At 37.7% G+C, this 18,197-nt stretch overlaps 1 protein-coding gene across 2 annotated transcripts; it reads right to left on the bottom strand.

Moving 5' to 3' along the window:
* Positions 1-9,024: 9,024 nt before the first annotated feature.
* On the bottom strand, positions 9,025-13,881 carry LOC104114041 (protein NLP5-like). Of its 2 annotated transcripts, none has more exons than XM_070200303.1 (5): positions 13,569-13,881; positions 12,127-13,343; positions 11,336-11,383; positions 10,322-11,252; positions 9,025-10,121 (listed from the first exon to the last, which is right to left on the bottom strand). In XM_070200303.1, the coding sequence occupies exons 2-5, from the start codon at positions 12,967-12,969 to the stop codon at positions 9,232-9,234; spliced, it is 2,712 nt and encodes a 903-aa protein (XP_070056404.1). In that variant the 5' UTR covers positions 12,970-13,343; positions 13,569-13,881; the 3' UTR covers positions 9,025-9,231. The 2 variants fall into 2 exon arrangements, with proteins under 2 accessions (XP_070056404.1, XP_009622679.1); XM_009624384.3 differs by having other exon boundaries at positions 12,127-13,094.
* Positions 13,882-18,197: the final 4,316 nt, after the last annotated feature.

Here is an 18,197-nt window from a genome sequence, read left to right as displayed (position 1 = left end):
AGGAATTTCGAGCGATTCCTAAATTTTTGTATGTTATAGCCCACGCTATCTGCTTGTGCCCGGGCGACCGGACCCCGGTCGCCTAAATTTTTGGCATCCCATAAAAAATAATAAGGAACAATACTCATCGCCTCGGCATGACCGTTCCTCGTTTATCGGTGTTTTAGGGCCATAAAATTGGAATTCTGCCAAATTTCCAGATTTTCGTGTGCTATAACCCACGTCATCTACATGGGTCATGGCGACCGGACCCGGATCGCCTAATATTTTGCCGGACCATCAAAAGTGACCTAAGGAATAATAGACATCGCCGCGCCATGATTATTCCTTGTTTTTTAGCGTTTTAGGGCCATAAAATTGGAATTCCACCCGATTCCCAAATTTTTGTATGTTACAGCCCACGCCAGCTGCATGGGCCCGAGCGACCAAACCCGGATACCCTAAAATTCTTTCAATCCATCAGAAACGACCTAAGGAACAATAGTCATCGCCTCGCCATAACTGCTCCTCATTTTTGGTATTTTTAAGGCCATAAAACTTAAATGCTACCCGATTCCCAGATTTTCTTGTGTTATAGCTCACACCATCTGCATGGGTCCAGTCGATCATACCCGGATTGCCTAAAAACTTTTATCAAGCCATGAAAAATGACCTAAGGAACAATAGTCATCGCCTTGCTATGACCGTTCCTCGTTCTTTGGCGTTTTAGGTCCATATAACTGGAATTCTGCCCAATTCCTAGATTTTCGTATGCTATAGCCCACGCCATCTGCATGGGCTAAAGTGACGGGACTCGGATTGCCTAAAAAATTTTCGGCCCATCAAAAATGACCTAAGGAACAATAATCATCGCCTCGCCATGACCGTTCCTCATTTTTGGCGTTTTAGGGATATAAAATATGAATTCCGCCAGATTCTCAAATTTTTGTGAGCAAGCCCATGCTATCTGCATGGGCCTGGGTGACCGGTCACAGATCGCCTAAAATGTTTCCGGCCCATAAAGAATAACCTAAGCAACGATAGTTATTTCCTCGCCATGACTATTACTCTTTTTTGGAGTTTTAGGGCCATAAAACTGGAATTCCATCTGCTTGGGCCCGTGCGACCGGACCTGAATCACCTAAAATTTTACCGGTCTTAAGGAACATTAGTCATCGCCTAGGCATGACCGTTCCTCATTTTCTGGTGTTTTAGGGCCATTAAACTAAAATTCTGCCCGATTCTCGTATTTTCATGTGCTATAGCCCACGCCATCTGCATGGACCCGGGCGACGGGACGCGGAGCGCCTAAACTTTTTCAGGCCCATCAAATACTAAATAAGGAACAATAGTCACCGCCTCGTCGTGACTGTTCCTCATTTTTTGGCGTTTCAGGGCTATAAAACTAGAATTTGCCCGATTCCCAAATTTTCATATGTTATAGCCCACGCCATCTGCATGTGCCCCGGTGACCGGATTCGGATTGCCTAAAATTTTGCTGGCCTATTAAAGATGACCTAAGGAACAATAGTCATCGTCTCTCCATGACCGTTCATCATTTTTTGACATTTTAGAGTCGTAAAATTGGAATTTCGCCAGATTCCAAGATATCCGTGTGTTGTAGCCCACCCTATCTACATGGGCTCGGGTGACTGGACACGAATCACATAAAATTTCCCCATCCCATCAAAAATTACCTAAGGAACAATAGTCATCGCCTCGCCATGACCGTTTCTAGTTTTTTGGCGTTTGAGGACCATGAAACTAAAATTTCTTCTGATTCCTTGATTTTCATATGCTATAGCCCACGCCGGGCCCAGGCGAACGGACCTGGATTGCCTAAAATTTTGCCGGCCTATCAGAAATGACATAAGGCACAATATTTATCGCCTCGCCATGACGGTTCCTCATTTTTGGGTGTTTTAGGGCCATAAAGTTGGAATTCTGCTTGATTCCCTGATTTTCGTGTGCTATAGCCCTCGCCATCCACATCAGCCCGAGCACACCGGACTCGGATAGCCTAAAATTTGTTAGCCCACAAAAAATGACCAAAGGAACAATAGTCATCGCCTTGCCTTTACCGTTCCTCATTTTTCCGTGTTTTAGGGCCATAAAATTGGAATTCCGTCCGATTCCCAGATTTTTGCGTGCTATAGCCCACGCCATCTGTATGGGCCCGGACGACCGGACCCCGATCGCCTAAATTTTTGCTGGCCCATAAAAAATGACCTAAGGAACAGTAGTCATCGCCTCACCATGACCGTTCCTCATTTTTTGGCGTTTTAGGGCCGTCAAACTGGAATTTCGCCCGATTCCTAGATTTTCATGTGTTATAACCCACACCATCTCTATGGGCCCACACAACCGGACTCGGTGATAAGGGCAGGAAAATTACTAAGCATCTATGCTAGTGTAATTGTCCTTCCCCGTATTAGGGCGGGCAACTTCCAAATCACTAATGTGATGCTTAGTATTTGGAAGTTGCCCACCCTAATACGGGGATGAACTATTGCACTAGCATAACCTTCGTTGGGCAATATCCGGTGTAGAGCCTCTCATGGTGGAGGTGGGGGTGGAACGGACACATTGTCATGAGGTACCCGGCCTCTCCGATTGGCTTGTGGTTCATGAGGTACCTCCTCTACTTGCTCCTTATCCATCTCCAAATCCCCCAAAGGCAAATTTTCGAGCTCATTGTTCGCCATGGTTGTACCAAAGATTTCTCACAAAAGTTAGTAACACGGAAGGAAAAGAAGATATTCCAAAAACAAACCCAAATATATAGCTAACACCGTTTTAACTCCCCGACAACGGCGCCAAAAATTGATCCACGTCCAATCCACACTCAATAGTGAGTGGAAACGGTCGTTGTAAAAATAGTACCCAACAAGAGTCGGGGTCGATTTTCACAGGGAATTACTAGGGGTGTTAGGAGTATACACTTGGCGAAAGCAAACGGAATAACTAAATTGTAGTTCCACAAAAGGTTTTGATTTCTAATTCTAATTTTACTCTAGCAATTATAAGCTAAGAAAAGAAGCTAGAAACGAATAATTATTTTTTTTGGGGTGTTTTTTCAAATAATTAAAAAGCCTAGGGATGTGACCATAACCTAGGTGTTCGCCTAATGGGTTAAATACGTTAATACTTATTTTATTGATTAGGGTGTATTATAGCTCTCAACTCTACATTACTCACTCAATAACTATCGGTCAAAGAGTGATTTTGCCCAATTCGGCTTTCTCAAGTCCGAATGGGTATCAAACAAAATAGTTAATATGATTTAAGTCGGGTTCTCACTATCTCTAGTTTGAACCATTTAATTAGGCTAATCAAACCCTCAATTAGCCCAATTCCTTGTTAGCCAAGTTATCCTAAACTAGGTCATTCTTTCTCAAGTAGAGACTAAGTCAAAAAGGCATAAATCAATGTTTGCAACCATTAATTCTAAATTTGAAGCATAAACTAAGCTAAATAATCAACACCCAATCATAAACAAGCATTAAATTAAGTACTCATAAAGTTTACACACTAGGGTTGGGTCAAAACTCTAGTAAGAATCGAGCTACTCATAGTGAGAATTGAAGAAAATAAAGAAGAAATGCTAATTGAACTCATAATCTAAGATTAGAATGGTAAAATATGATGTTTAAGACCTAAAACAATCACAAAATTCCTAAAATGGCAAAATGTAACGGTTGCAGCAGCTCAGACTTCGAAACTTGACCTAAAAATGTGAAACTCGTATATTTATAGTGGCCCAAAATTCGCTAACAAAAATGCCCCTCGGGAGGTTCTGCGGCCACACAATTCCATGTGCGGTCCACAGATTTCTTCAGTTGGCAAGATCTTGGATTTTGCAGCAGCACAATTCTGGATTACGGCCGCAAAGCATCTTCTGCGGTCGCACAATTTTTGAGCGGTCCGCACTTCAGCAAGGTTTCAGGTCTTGATCTTTTTGCACACTCTCTGAACTTTGAATCATTTGTTAGTGCAGACCTTGTTATGCGGCCGCACAATTCATGTGTCGTCCGCACATTGGCCAAATTCCTGCTAGGCTCTTTCACTTGATCTGTGGCCGCAGATGGAATTTTGCTGTCCGTAATTTCTTTTGCGGCCACACAATTCCTTTTGCGGACCGCACTTCTTAAGTCTTGCACCCTTTCTTGCCTTGTGATTTGAAACACTCTTTTTTGAGTCAGATTTTATCATGGGAGACCAAACTTCCAATATTCCTGCAATTACACACTTTCATTAGTTTCGGGAACATAAATCAATACTTTTGGACTAAAAGAAAAGCAAAAAGATGCTAATAAGTAGTCAAAATTTCCACTTATCAAGTCCCCCAAACTTAAGTTTTTGCTTGTCCTCAAGCAAATAAATTAGTTCCCACCTCTTAGAGTTAAGGATCGTTTTAGCGAGTCAAAGGTGAGCCATTCATATATCAATTGGGACCAACAATTACCCACACTACTCATGCATTATCAACAAGGTGACAAGTCAAATATTCGTGCACATATAGTTCTTATGTGACATTTGAGCTTCAAGAATTGACTTTACTCATCACGGACTCTTGTTCTATCATGTAGGTCATGGTAGACTCCAAACTCTTCCTGCTCTACTTTCCATTTGCCAAGCTCACTTAAGATATTAGCACTCAATCTTAAGATTCATGAAAGGTTCGCCCGTCTCTCACAAGAGAATGTCACAAGTACGACTTCAAGTACCATAGGCTTGCCCCTCATGTAGATCGCCACTAATATAAGCTCACCCAGTTTGAAATCAAGTAGGACTTCTTTTCGGTTGTAATGAAGGCTTTTGGATTAGGGTAGGATACCATATGGGTAAGTGGTTACACCTTTCCTTAAGCACTTTATATTTTCATTTCTCGGCTCATAATTACCAATTCTTAGAGGCATTTTCTTTCCATTGGGGGACTAGAGACACTTAACATCACTCTTTATTGTTCATTTCATTCTTTTTCTCCCTTTTTGATTGCTCATGCTAGGGATCATTAGCTCTTTTTGAATCCATCAACCCTTCCACTTATTCACGTTTTGCATTTTTCTTTTTGTTCTTTTCTTTTCTTGCCTTCTCTTTTCATAGAGATCATTTCTTTTCTCTTTTTGTGCCTTGATACCTTTTTCAAATTCCTCTAATCATATAAACTATTTTGTTTGATACCCCATTTTGTCGTTATAAGACTTTACCCGTTTTGTCATTATCCTCTCTTGGCACCCGGAATTTCCTTAACACTCTTGTGAAACAAGTGGCTTAAAACATAAGTTTGGGGGAGAGTCGAGGAATTTCAAAAAGGTATCAAGGAACAAAAAGAGAAAAGAAATGATCTCTATGACAAGAGAAAGCAAGAAAAGAAAAGAACAAAAAGAAAAATGCAAAACGTGAATAAGTTGAAGGGTTGGTGGATTCAAAAAGAGGTAATGATCCCTAGCATAAGCAATCAAAAAGGGAGAAAAATAATAAAATGAACAAAAAAAGTGATGTTAAGTCTCTCTAGTCCCCCAATGGAAAGAAAATGCCTCTAAGAATTGGTAATTGTGAGCTGAGAAATAAAAATGTGGAGTGCTTAAGGAAAGGTGTAACCACTTATCCATATGGTATCCTACCCTAATCCAAAAGCCCTCATTACAACCCAAAAGAAGTCTTACTTGATTTCAAATCGAGTGAGCTTACATTAGTGGCGATCTACAAGAGGGGCAAGCCTATGGTACTTGAAGTCGTACTTGTGACATTCTCTTGTGAGAGATGAGTGAACCTTTCATGAATCTTAAGATTGAGTACTAATTTCTTAAGTGAGCTTGGCAAATGAAAAGTAGAGGAGGAAGAGTTTGGAGTCCACCATGACCTACACGATAGAACAAGAGTCCGTGATGAGTAAAGTCAATTCTTGAAGCTCAAATGTCACATTAGAACTATATGTGCATGAATAATTGACTTGTCACCTTGTTGATAATGCATGAGTAGTGTGGGTAATAGTTGGTCCCGATTGATATATGACTGCTCACCTTTGACTCGCTAAAATGATCCTTAACTCTAGGAGCTGGGAACTAATTTATTTGCTTGAGGACAAGCAAAGATTTAAATTTGGGGGACTTGATAAGTGGACATTTTGACTACTTATTAGCACCTTTTTGCTTTTGTTTTAGTCCTAAAGTATTGATTTATGTTCCCGAAACTAATGAAAGTTTGCAATTGCAGGAATGTTGGAAGTTTGATCTCCCATGATGAAATTCGACTCAAAAAAGAGTGTTCCGAATCACAAGGCAAGAAAGGGTGCAGAACTTAAGAAGTGCGGTCCGCAGAAGGAATTGTGCGGCCGCAGAAGAATGTACGGACCTCACAATTCCATCTGCGGCAGCAGATCAAGTGAAAGGGCCTGGCAGGAATTTGGCTAATGTGCGGACGACACATGAAATGTGCGGCTGCATAACAAAGTCTGCACTAACAAATGATTCAAAGTTCAGAGAGTGTGCAAAAAGACCAAGACCCGAAGCCTTGCTGAAGTGTGGACCGCACAAGAATTATGCGACCGCAGAAGATGCTTTGCATTCGCAATCCAGAATTGTGTGGCTGCAGAATCCAAGATCTTGCTAACTGAAGAAATATGCGGACCGCACATGGAATCGTGCGGCCGCAGAACCTCCCGAGGGGCATTTTTATCAGTAAATTTTGGGTCACTATAAATAGACGAGTTTCACATTTTTATGTCAAGTTTCGAAGTCTAAGCTGTTGTAACCGTTACATTTTGCCATTTTAGGAATTTTGTGATTGTTTTAGGTCTTAAATATCATATTTTACCATTCTAATCTTAGATTATGAGTTTAGCATTTCTTCTTTATTTTCTTCAATTCTCACTATGAGTAGCTAGATTCTTACTAGGGTTGTGACCCAACCCTAGTGTGTAAACCTTATGGGTACCTAATTTAATGCTTGTTTATGATTGGGTGTTGATTATTTAGCTTAATTTATGCTTCAATTTTAAAATTAATGGGATCGAACATTGATTCATGCCTTTTTGACTTAGTCTCTACTTGAGAAAGAGGGACCTTGTCTAGGATAACTTGGTTAACAAGGAATTGGGTTAATTGAGGGCCTGATTGGGCTAATTGAGGGTCTGATTAGCGTAATTAAACGGTTCAAACTAGAGATAGTGAGAACCCAACTTTAGCTCATATCAAATATTTTGTTTGATACCCACTCGGACTTGAGAAAGTCGAATTAGAAAAAATTACTCTTTGACCGAGAGGTATTGAGTGGGTAACGTAGAGTTGAGAGCTATAATACACCCCAATTAACAAAACAAGTATTAACGTATTTAATCCATTAGGCGAACACGTAGGTTATGGTCACATCCATAGGCTTTTTAATTATTTGGAAAAATACCAACAAAAAAAAAAAACAATCATTCGCTTTTAGTTTCTTTTCTTAGCTTATAATTGCTAGAGTTAAATTAGAATTAGAAATCAAAATATTTTGTGGAAGTGCAATTTAGTTATCTTATTCGCTTTCGTCAAGTGTATATTCCTAACACCCGTTGTAACTCCTTAAGAAAATCGACCCCGACTCTTGTTAGGTACTATTTTCCAACGAACGTTTTCACTCACTATTGAGTGCGGATTGAACGTGGATCACCCGGATCGCCTAAATTTTTGTCGGCCCATCAAAAACGACCTAAGGAACAATTTCTCACCGCCCAGTGGTGCTTTTACGAAAGTATGGTCACCGGTGGCTAATACCTTCTCGAGACTATCAAACCTGAAATCCACTTTCCATCGCTCTTTTTAGGTTGGAATAATATAGAAAGAGAGTGCCAAGAAATAACACATACCTATCACTTTTATCATCGCCTCGCCATGACCGTTCCTTATTTTTTGGCGTTTTAAGGCCGTAAAACTGGAATTTCACCTGATTCCTAGATTTTCGTGTGTTATAACTCATGCCATATGTATGGGCCCGGGCGACCAGACCCGGATCGCCTAAAATTTTGTCGGCTTGTCAAAAAGACCTAAGGAATAATAGTCATCGCCTCGCTGTGATCGTTCCTCGTTTTTGGCATTTTAGGACCATAAAATTAGAATTCCACCAGATTCCCATATTGTCGTGCGCTATAGCCCACGCCATCTGCATGGGCCCGGACGACCGAATCCGGATCGCCTAAAATTTTACCGGCCAATCAAAATTGACCTAAGGAACAATAGTCATGGATTCGGCATGATCGTTCTTTGTTCTTTTGGCATTTTATGGTCAAAAAGCTAGAATTCGGGTCAGTTTTCAAATTTTCGTGGGCTAGTCAATGCCATATGCATGAATCCGGGTTACCGAATCTGAATCGCCTGAAATTTTACTAGGCCATCAAAAATGACCTTATGAACAATAGTCATGGATTCGGCATGACCATTCCTCTTTTTTGGCATTTTAAGGCCAAAAAATAAAATTTGGGCCGATTCCAAATTTTCGTGTGTTATAGTCCATACCATCGGTATGAATCCAGGCTACCGGATCCGGATCGCGTAAAATTTTATGGGGCCATAAAAAATGACCTAATGAACAATAGTCATAGCTTCGGCATGACTGTTCCTCGTTTTGGCATTTTAGGGCCAAAAAACTTGAATTCGGGCCGATTTTCAAATTTGTGTGCTATATAGTCCACGCCATCTGTATGAATCCGGGCTACCGGATCCGAATCGCCTAAAACTTTTGGGGCCATCACAAATGACCTAATGAACAATAGTTATGGCTTCGGCACGATTCCTCGATTTTTGGCACTTTATGGCGAAAAAACAAGAATTCGGGCTAATTTTTAAATTTTCGCTTGCTATAGTCCACACCATCTGCATGAATCCGAGCTACCGGATCCGAATCGCCTAAAATTTTGCGAATATGAACAATAGTCATGGCTCTCTTAAAATATTCCAAGTCAGTGTTATCAAAGGATTGTCAGTATCTACATACAGCCTTAATCAAACCCTTTCATCTCTTCATTAGAGTTCAACTTGAGGAGGATCTTACATATAACCTTTGTAATAAACTGAATGCCCTTCTTCCCATGCATAATGAAACAATTACTGCCTTATGGCTTAATACATTTGTAATAGTCAAAAGGATTGACTTACATGAAACTCAAATAGAGTGAATCTACTATGTGTAGCAATCAACATTTCAGATCTAATCCTAAAAGAGGAAACTATGTCCATTTTGGCAACTAATTGCAACTAGAGCTACACCACTTCTCTACTGCACTAATATGGGACTGCTGCTACCGAAAGAGCTTCCAATATGATGCTGCGAATCACGAACTAAAATGAGCTTGATCATTTGGTTTTGGGAAGACATGCAAACATCAATACATTCTTCTAGATCTGCATCGCATGTTAATAAAACCCACTCAGAGTCATCATCCATGTACTTGAGTTGAAGTCCACTGGGATCATCTATGCCAAAGCGCCTAGTAATTTCTCTCAACAGTTCACTGTATCTCCAACTGTTTTGCATCCGGAACCTAATCTTTTCTTCTCCGTGTGTTACTTTTACTCGTGGAGCTTCTTCTTGAGATCTCAAAGGACCCTTCTTCACTAGAAGGCTTTCTGATTTAGGATTCTCAGCAACACATGCATGGCTTTGCGATCTTGGTAAAATCTTCAGTGCTTCACTTGATAAATGAAGCTCCGGTTCACTTTTAACCCTTTTCACTGTGTTATCAACAGACTCTTCCTGGACAATTGGATCGTCATTACCAGCAATACTCAAAGGGGAAGATTGTGGCTTTGTCCCAGATGAACAACATTGACTTGAACTGGAACTTCGACTGCAAGAAGATGAGGGTGACTTAGATGCAGCAGCATGGGGGCTCATAACACATCCTTCTTGTTGCGCGTTCAAGGCCTTTTGATGTTCATTTGACATTGAGTCTGCAAAAGGGCTCAATCTTGATACATTTGGAGATGCTAACACTGGGAAGTTTGAATAGAAGGATTCAATTTGTAAAGAGCCAGAGGCACCCTGAACTGAATCAATAACACGTTGGATCTTTTGTAAGGAGTGACCAACCTTCTTGATCTTTCGAGAAGGCCAGCGTTTAATTCCATACTGCCTGCATATCCTCTTCAGAGTGGTAGGACAAACTGTAATTCAAGAATTAGAAAGAAGGGGACAGAAGAAGCAGCAAAAGACAGGTTAAAATTTTTGTATGTTAAAGGTCCAACAGGATAAAGCAACCTATAGGATCAGTATAAAAATTATAAACCAAAATGAGAAAGCAGAGGTAAAAAAGGGCATGCATTTGGATCTTATCCATGAAAGTTACTTGACAACTGATGCTTACCCCCAATGCTCTTCGCAGCATCTTTTAAGCTACCGGCAAAATATTGCTGAAGAATTTCCAAGGTAATAGTCTTCTCAGCCTTTGTGCGTCTCCTGTCTCCCTTTTTACCATTACGAGAGACACCCTCCCCAGAAGCACAACGGTTTTCATTTAAGGCAAAATTCATCCCATAACCAGAATCATTATGGTGCCTAAACTCCACAGGTTCTTTCCTTAGCGTTTCATCTGGTTTTTCATCCTGGAATGCAGAAACAACAGTAGAACTCTCCTGGAACTCTGCGTCACAAGAGGTCCACGATGTCCTTTCTTGAGAAGTTTCAGTGTGTTCTTTATTGGATCTAATAAATGAGGGGTTTGCCGCTTCGCCTATAGAAACAGCTTCTTCCTGCAACTCTTTGTCTGTCACAACCCTCAAAGTCCGGCAAACATTTTGTATGATAATGGACAATGAAGTAAGCATTCTTCTATGTTCTTCAGGATTTCTGCAGTCTGAGGGTAGAAAGAACTCCAAAACAAAGTCACATGAACCAGTTGAGATACTCCGCAGACGTATAGCTACTGCAGCTTGCAGTCCAAACATTTGTGCATGATGAGAAAGTGGATACTCCGTCTTGCTATAAGAGGTCAGATCAGCTGAAAAGCATGGTTGATTAGTCATGAATGCTCTCCCAACAACACCCTGCCCTTTGAGCAAATGGTGCTCAGAGCAAGCTTCATGAAAACCCCGAACATGGGGGTCAGCTACATAGCAAGCAGAATCCTCTGTGGAAACACAATGAATAAGGTTTTCCTCAGAATGGCGGCAACCTCCTTTGCCTTGTTGAACGCACGGAACCCATGTCTGAGCTAATGGCAATCCATGTGTCTCGCATGCAGATTTCAGAACCTCTAGAATCTCAGATAATGCCGGTTGGTAGCTCAAATCACATTCCTGATAAAATTATTCAATATATCATGCTGAAAAATTTTATAGTCTTCAACAAATGCTTTCTTTTGCAAGTTCAGTCCAATTACCTTGGCATTCTGAGTGGTTGAAACTTCGGAAGTCCGGAGATTAACAGCCTATAAAGAAATAATAAGTTTGAGAGAATTTCAGGAAACTGGAACCTCACTATATTACCAAAGTGTGGACAAACAAGCAATTCCACGTGGATAACAAAAGCAAGACTTATGCACACTAAAAACAAACACCGAAAATCTTGACTAAACAGAATGCCGTTTATGAGACTATAACAATCTGATCCCTAACTAAGAGCAATAATGAGGATTAAATAAAGGAGAGGAACATCAAATGATTAGATAAATTAGCAAAGTGAAGAAATTAGCAACAAGTACTAATGGAACTCAACGTGTTACAGATCCTTCTGATTTGCTAACTTTACTAGTTTTTTTTTTTGACTAAGTAATGTAGTTTTTGTAAACTTAATTATTATCGTCTCAATCTCTGTAACTTCATCGAATATTAATTCATTTGGAATTGGCATTTCATCTTGATCTTTGTGAACTATCTTTTTGTATAAGTAAAGCACAAAATTATTCTTTCTGATAACCAAGAAATCACAAGAAATGATTACAGTTTTAAAAGTTCCACTCCTTGGCTAAGTGAGATAAAGATTTCAAAGCCCATGAGCACTGTCCTAAAACAACCAAGAAATTGTCAGTGATACTACTTTAAAACCACAACAAATTAACTAACATGCGAAACAGCAATAGATTTCTTTATACTGAGCTTTATATTATCGAAGCCTAGCAGGAATATAAAACTTAAGCTATCTAACAAAAAGAAATTAGAGGGAATGACAAACCTCAAGAGCTTCGCACACACTTTCAAGCTCCGGGCGATACTTGATCTTCTGTGTGGTCATGACAACTTCAATAACACCCAAGCAGTTACGACTACCTTGCTCAAATACAGGAACAGCAAGGGTGCCCCGTACATCATACTGCTGAGCATGTTCAACACGCGGATACTCTTCGCTCCGGAAGAATCTAACATCAGGCGACCACTCAGGAACTTTATCTGCAAACACTCGGCCTGGCAATCCAACAATCTCCTTAGAATCTTCATTTGCAGGAAACTGATAGTTTACAGAGACTTGACGGTAGTTGGCAAGCCTCGGGCAATTAAGGTCAAGTAAGAAAGGTTGATCAGTTGTGCTGAGCACACGCCTTCCATCCCTATTTATCGGCACCCATAGTTGAAGAAGTATATCCTTATCCCTAGAGCAATCTCTTATGTGTCCAAGTGCCCAAATCAATCTATCCATTACAGAAGATGAAGCTTTTGGTCCAATCCACCACCTTCTATTCAACTCTGGAGCTTCAACTAAATGATTTTCCGATTGACCTGAAGTACACATGGCATTGTTTACATTCTCACCAAAAAGCTGAATTTGCTTTTCTTGTTGATTATCTTTTGATGGGATCTCACTAAAATCTACACTGTTGGTATCTATAGTATTAGGCCACATAAATGAAGAATCAAATGGAGCATTGAAAGTGGCTGGACTATTTTGCATGAATTCATTACCATCAGTAGTTTCCAACCAACATCCCTCTAACAATAATCCATCCATATAATCCAAATCCATGAGATAATCAGATTGGTTTGTCAACAAAGGATTCGAAGGAATAACGCTTTCATCCATTTGCACTCAATCTGTCTTCAAATTCCTAAGATTAGTACTGTACTTGATCCAAATTTATGGTAATCACTAAGAATCCTTCCAGACACAATATAACCTAAGAAAGCTCCAGCCTTGGAAAACCAAATCTGCCAAAATTATGTTCTAACTTAGAATCAGCAGTAAAGCAAAAAGGATAGAGGAACCAAAGAATCTCAAAACAACAATAAAAAGAGGAACTTCTCAAATATTATTTAGTTCCAGAATCAAATATATGTAGATATCAACATATTCCACCAAGTTGGATTTTGCAATCTTGGTATACATATCTGATTCCAAAGTCAAAAAGTAGAAGAAATAACCAGCTACCACCAAAATATAGATCTATACAACAGTGCCTATAACAAAAGAAAGTTGCAAGAATTCAAGATAGAGTAGTTATAAAAATGAGAAGAAAGGGTATGAGACATAAAACCAACGGTAAAAGTAACAATTTTGAACGGAGAAAAAGGTAAGAAAATTGACGAGAACAGAAAATAATTGGAGACATAGTTGAGATAAGATGAATGATCCAAGTTGAGAACATAGAGACAAAAGAGGAAATGAGAGGAAGAGGAACTCACTATGAAAAAAGATTCTTGGATATTCCAAAGGTCAAAACTTTGCTCTATTCATTCTTTTTGTGCAGTAAAAATGTAAACTTTGGCTGGAAATGTTCTTGTGTGGCTGTCTAAGAAGAAGCAACATCAGCAACAAAACATGTGTAGGGACTAAATGTCCCTCTTATATCTTCCCCTCCAATTTCCCTCCACATCCCACCAATCACAAATCCACCTATTCTCTCTCTCTCTCTCTCTCTTAGTTACTATTATCTGTCATTAGCTCTGATGATTCTCTTCAAGTAAAGTCTGCCTACAAGAGAAGATTCCTCTTAACAAAAGAACTGGCCCCACCACCTGCCCCCTAACCCCCCCCCCCCCAAAATAACCCCTCTAAAACTCTGGGGATTCCCGTTATAAAGTCAACTACAAATCAAGAAAACACCCCCATCTAATCCAACATTCACAACAAACAAGTACAAATTGATTTTGGATTCTTTAGCTCAAGAAAGAGCAAATGAAACTCAAAATGGTAAAAGTAAAAAGGTCTAAATTCATGCACTTCTTTGTGGTTTTTTTTGTTTTTTTTTTTTTGGGTGGGTGGTTTGTACAGTGTTTGTGAGTAGGAATTGTGTGTTTGCCACTTTCTTAATATCCATTACTCTATTCAGATGCTCTCTGACGTAAACAAAAAAATGTTTAAAAAGGGCAAAAAAAACATCAACTTGCATGTATTAATTATTTATTATACAAGTAATAAAAAGGAAAAGAACTTTTTATACACGCTCCTAGAATCGCGCGTGGTTTGGCTAGAACAAAAACACTTGAAAAAAATAATATTGTATAGCCGCTCTTAAAATAATTGTCAAAAATATATATATTTTTTGAATATATACACATTTTCGACTACCGAATATATATAATTTATGGTGCGGGCTAAAAGTTTTTAAAAAAAAAAAAAGCTCGTAACACTTTCGGGCGCGAAATAAGAGAAATTTGATTGGAGCGTGCTAAGCAGAGATGATTATATTGCGTGAGGGATTAGTAGGAATTAATATTAGATTAATGTTTGAACCATTATGGGTAATCAGAGTGATGACAACATTTGTGTAGTTTTAGGTAGTGTTATTACAAACCACAGCTGCACCAAGAGCAAATCAGGACCACATTTTCGAAAATATAAAAGGCTCCAACTTGGAATAAAAAAGAAAAAGTGTAGATATTGACAACTACTATTTATTTACTACTAACTTTTATTATATGATAGTGTATTTTTTATACTATTATGTATTTTAAAAAAATAACTAGAACTACTGTTCATAATTAATAATATGAAAATAAAGTATGTAAGCTACTACAGTAGATAAATTTTTATCGTAGTAGAGTATTTTTACATTATTAGTGGTGCTAAAGTAATTAAAGTTTAATGAATTCTCTCAATATTCAAAAAATTTATATAATTGACCCCGACTAAAAATTAAGACATAATTAATTGATTTGTCCTTTACCGTTTTCATCTGGAGGGTTGGCAACTTCATCAGATGAATTGTCAGAAAAGATTATAGTATAATTTTGTCAAGAAAAATAAACGAAAAAAATCTCTCAAAAAGAGATAAAAAATATAGAAGCATGTGAAACTCTCTCGAAATGCTAACCCATCTTCTTCTTATATATATACAGTATATATTATGTGTGTGTGAGATAGAACATTTAAGAGTGGAAATCTAGGCTAATTGCAAATATTATTCTGCTTTTAGTGTTGTTCTTTCAAGTTACAGTTAATTATCTCCTATTTGTTTTCATTTCTCACTAGCTTTGACTGCAATTATTATTGTTCTTATTATTGTAATATTATGTCACACATTCTTTTACGAAAAAAAAGGTTGTGATTAACCAAAAAGAGACTCCACTTGCGTCTTATGAGATTTAAAAGAAAAGGAACCAAAGAATAATCTAAAGAAGTATATAGCAAGTTGCTGATCTCACAGAAATAAAAATAGCAAGTTGCTCCACCATACTCACTTTGGAATCATTACTGTCCAAATTAAAGGGACCATCCACCTACTAATCCTCCAATTAACAAATATTTTGTTTTTTGTTACATACTTAACAAAGTAAGAAAAGGCTTAATCATAGTAAGAATTTACAGTTTGAAGCGTAACGTTTTGATCAATAAAATTTACTAACTGATAAGTGAAACAATAATCGTCTCGATTATTTTATTCATCTTTTCTTGCTATTATTACTTTTTTTTTTGTTTCGTCTTCTTTTTCATTTCTTTTTGAGTCGAGAATCAATCGAAAATAATTTTCTATCTTTACAAGATATGGGGAATACACTGAATTAATTTGTTATTGTTGTTGTATAAGTGAAACAACAAATTAATACAAATAATTTTAGAGAAACATACTACTTCCTCTGTTTCAAAAAGATTGTCTTAGCTTGACTTCGCACAAATTTTAATAAAAAAGGGAAGACTTTTGGGATATATGGTGTTAAATAAGTCATAGCACTTATATGGCTGTAAAACTTTAAAACTTGTGATCTGAAATTTGCCATAAAATTTATGTGGTTATCAATGTTTTTTATTAAGAAAATATTGAAAGATACCAATCTTTTTTTAAACAAATTAATAAGAAAATATTATCAATCTTTTTTTAAAAAAGAGAATAATTTTATTTTTATTTTTATTTTTCTCTACTTAAAGGTACTTCTAATCTGCCTTATATAATGGATTCCATCACCACAAACATTTTAAAAAGTTAATTTTCTTTTTGCATTCAGGTCAACATGATGACCACTATCGTTAAATTAGTACTATTTTGGGTACTATTTAGGCTATTTGCGATCAGACGTAATCCGTATAAGACCTACACAATTATAAAAAAAAAAACATTAATTTGACAAGAAAAAAAATTATGAATCTCAATCCATAAAAATAAAAAGAATAAATAAACTCTAAATTAGTACTTTCATAATGCTTTGATTACGTAAGCGACTAAATCTGGCATGTCGAATCGGACAAAGAAAGAATGGGGAAAAAGACAATCATAAAAATGGATCTCTCTCTTACGTTAACAACTGCCTACTATTATTTTATAATTATAAATTAGTTTGAAGAATTGAGATCAAATATCACTTTAAATAATGGACCACAATATCAAAGAAGTTTCACGAATTCAAATTCATATAATCGATCAAGTTTAAATGCTCATTTAAGTAATTAATAATATCATACATTATATTTACCGACTTAAAATCTTGACTGGACAATTGTTTGCCTATACCATATTCTAAACTTGAAAGAGAAGCGACTCAGTTAGAGATAAGGTCGAGCAACTTAAAAGGCACTGGTATTCAGTGCGCCAAAAACCTCAAAGAACCAATTAAATGCAGTAGTGAATAATTCAGGAATTATTAACAATATACTCCGTATTATCCCACACCGCAGGGTCTGGGGAAGGTTGTGTACGCAGACCTTACCCCTACCTTGTGAGGATAGAGAGGTTGTTTCCAATATACCCTCGGCTCAGGAATTCAGGAACTATTAAGTTATCATATATTTCAACAACGTCAACAATAGTAATACATGAAATCTTATCAAGGGAATCAACGTATATTATACATATATTTAAAAAAAATTATATATAGTGTGACTTTCTGACGAAAGAGTTACGAATGAACAGAGCTTCGGCCACTCTAGCTTCGGCCAAATTTCCAAAAACATGTTGATTAATATTTTAGCACCCACGTAGTTGAGAAGTTGACAATAATGTACTTGTGCAATCGTGATTGCCTATGCTATATTATCAGCCCCAGCCAATGTTTATCGCTTGTGTATTTTCAACGCTTATTTTATGATTAAAATAGATTGATATTTACGTGTACCTAATTATAATTAAGGAGTCTAAACTAGACGAAAGAGTGGACAAGTTGTGTGTTAAATAGTCAAAGAGGATTCTGCCAAAGATACTAAAGCAATTCTTGAATCTACTTTATTCCATATTTCCATCGTATCGCATATTCTGATTAACCATATCTCAATCCTAATTTTTTTTTAATGTCTCCAGCCATGAAATAGTACACTCTCTAATAATACCAAGGAATCTAGGATTATGTGGATTCCCAATTTATCGAATTCCAACGATGGAAATCTCAGCTCTAAGCAGAAGCAGCGGCGAAACTAAAAATTTCTTCAAGAGTGTTCAATTTTAAAAGAAGTGTAAAAAGATGTTCAATATGTGTTATATACCTCTAAAACGTAATATTTTACTTATGTACACAGTATAATTTTTCGACGAAGTTGACCACCCTTATGACCATGTGGCTTCGCCAATGATAGAAGTCTGTGGTAATAAGTATATATAATGTGGCAATGACACCTCCTATTCAATTTTAAAGCACATATATAGTTGTAAAATTTAGTTGTTAGGATGCAGGTGATTGCCGAGGCTGGAGATGAATTCATAAGTGAATTTAGAATTTAGAGTTAGGGGAGACAAGAGACCTTACTATTATACATACACAACAAATAATTCTACAACAACATATTCAGTGAAATTCCACAAGTAGGGTCTGAGGAGGGTAGCGTGTTTGCAGACCTTACTCATACCTTATGAAGATAAAAATATCGTTTCCGATAAACTCTTGGCT

This window comes from Nicotiana tomentosiformis, chromosome 4 (assembly GCF_000390325.3).
Source record: "Nicotiana tomentosiformis chromosome 4, ASM39032v3, whole genome shotgun sequence".
Classification (NCBI taxonomy): Eukaryota; Viridiplantae; Streptophyta; class Magnoliopsida; order Solanales; family Solanaceae; genus Nicotiana; species Nicotiana tomentosiformis.
This window is presented reverse-complemented; position numbering and strand designations above follow the sequence as displayed.

What these genes read in the sequence shown, in the direction of transcription:
- LOC104114041 (XM_070200303.1), bottom strand. Translation starts at nt 12,969, where the DNA reads ATGGATGAAAGCGTTATTCCTTCGAATCCTTTGTTGACAAACCAATCT. An exon ending in CAACCACTCAGAATGCCAAG is followed by an intron (nt 11,253 to 11,335) that starts GTAATTGGACTG and finishes TAATTTTATCAG; the next exon opens with GAATGTGATTTGAGCTACCA. An exon ending in TGCTGCGAAGAGCATTGGGG is followed by an intron (nt 10,122 to 10,321) that starts GTAAGCATCAGT and finishes CTTGAATTACAG; the next exon opens with TTTGTCCTACCACTCTGAAG.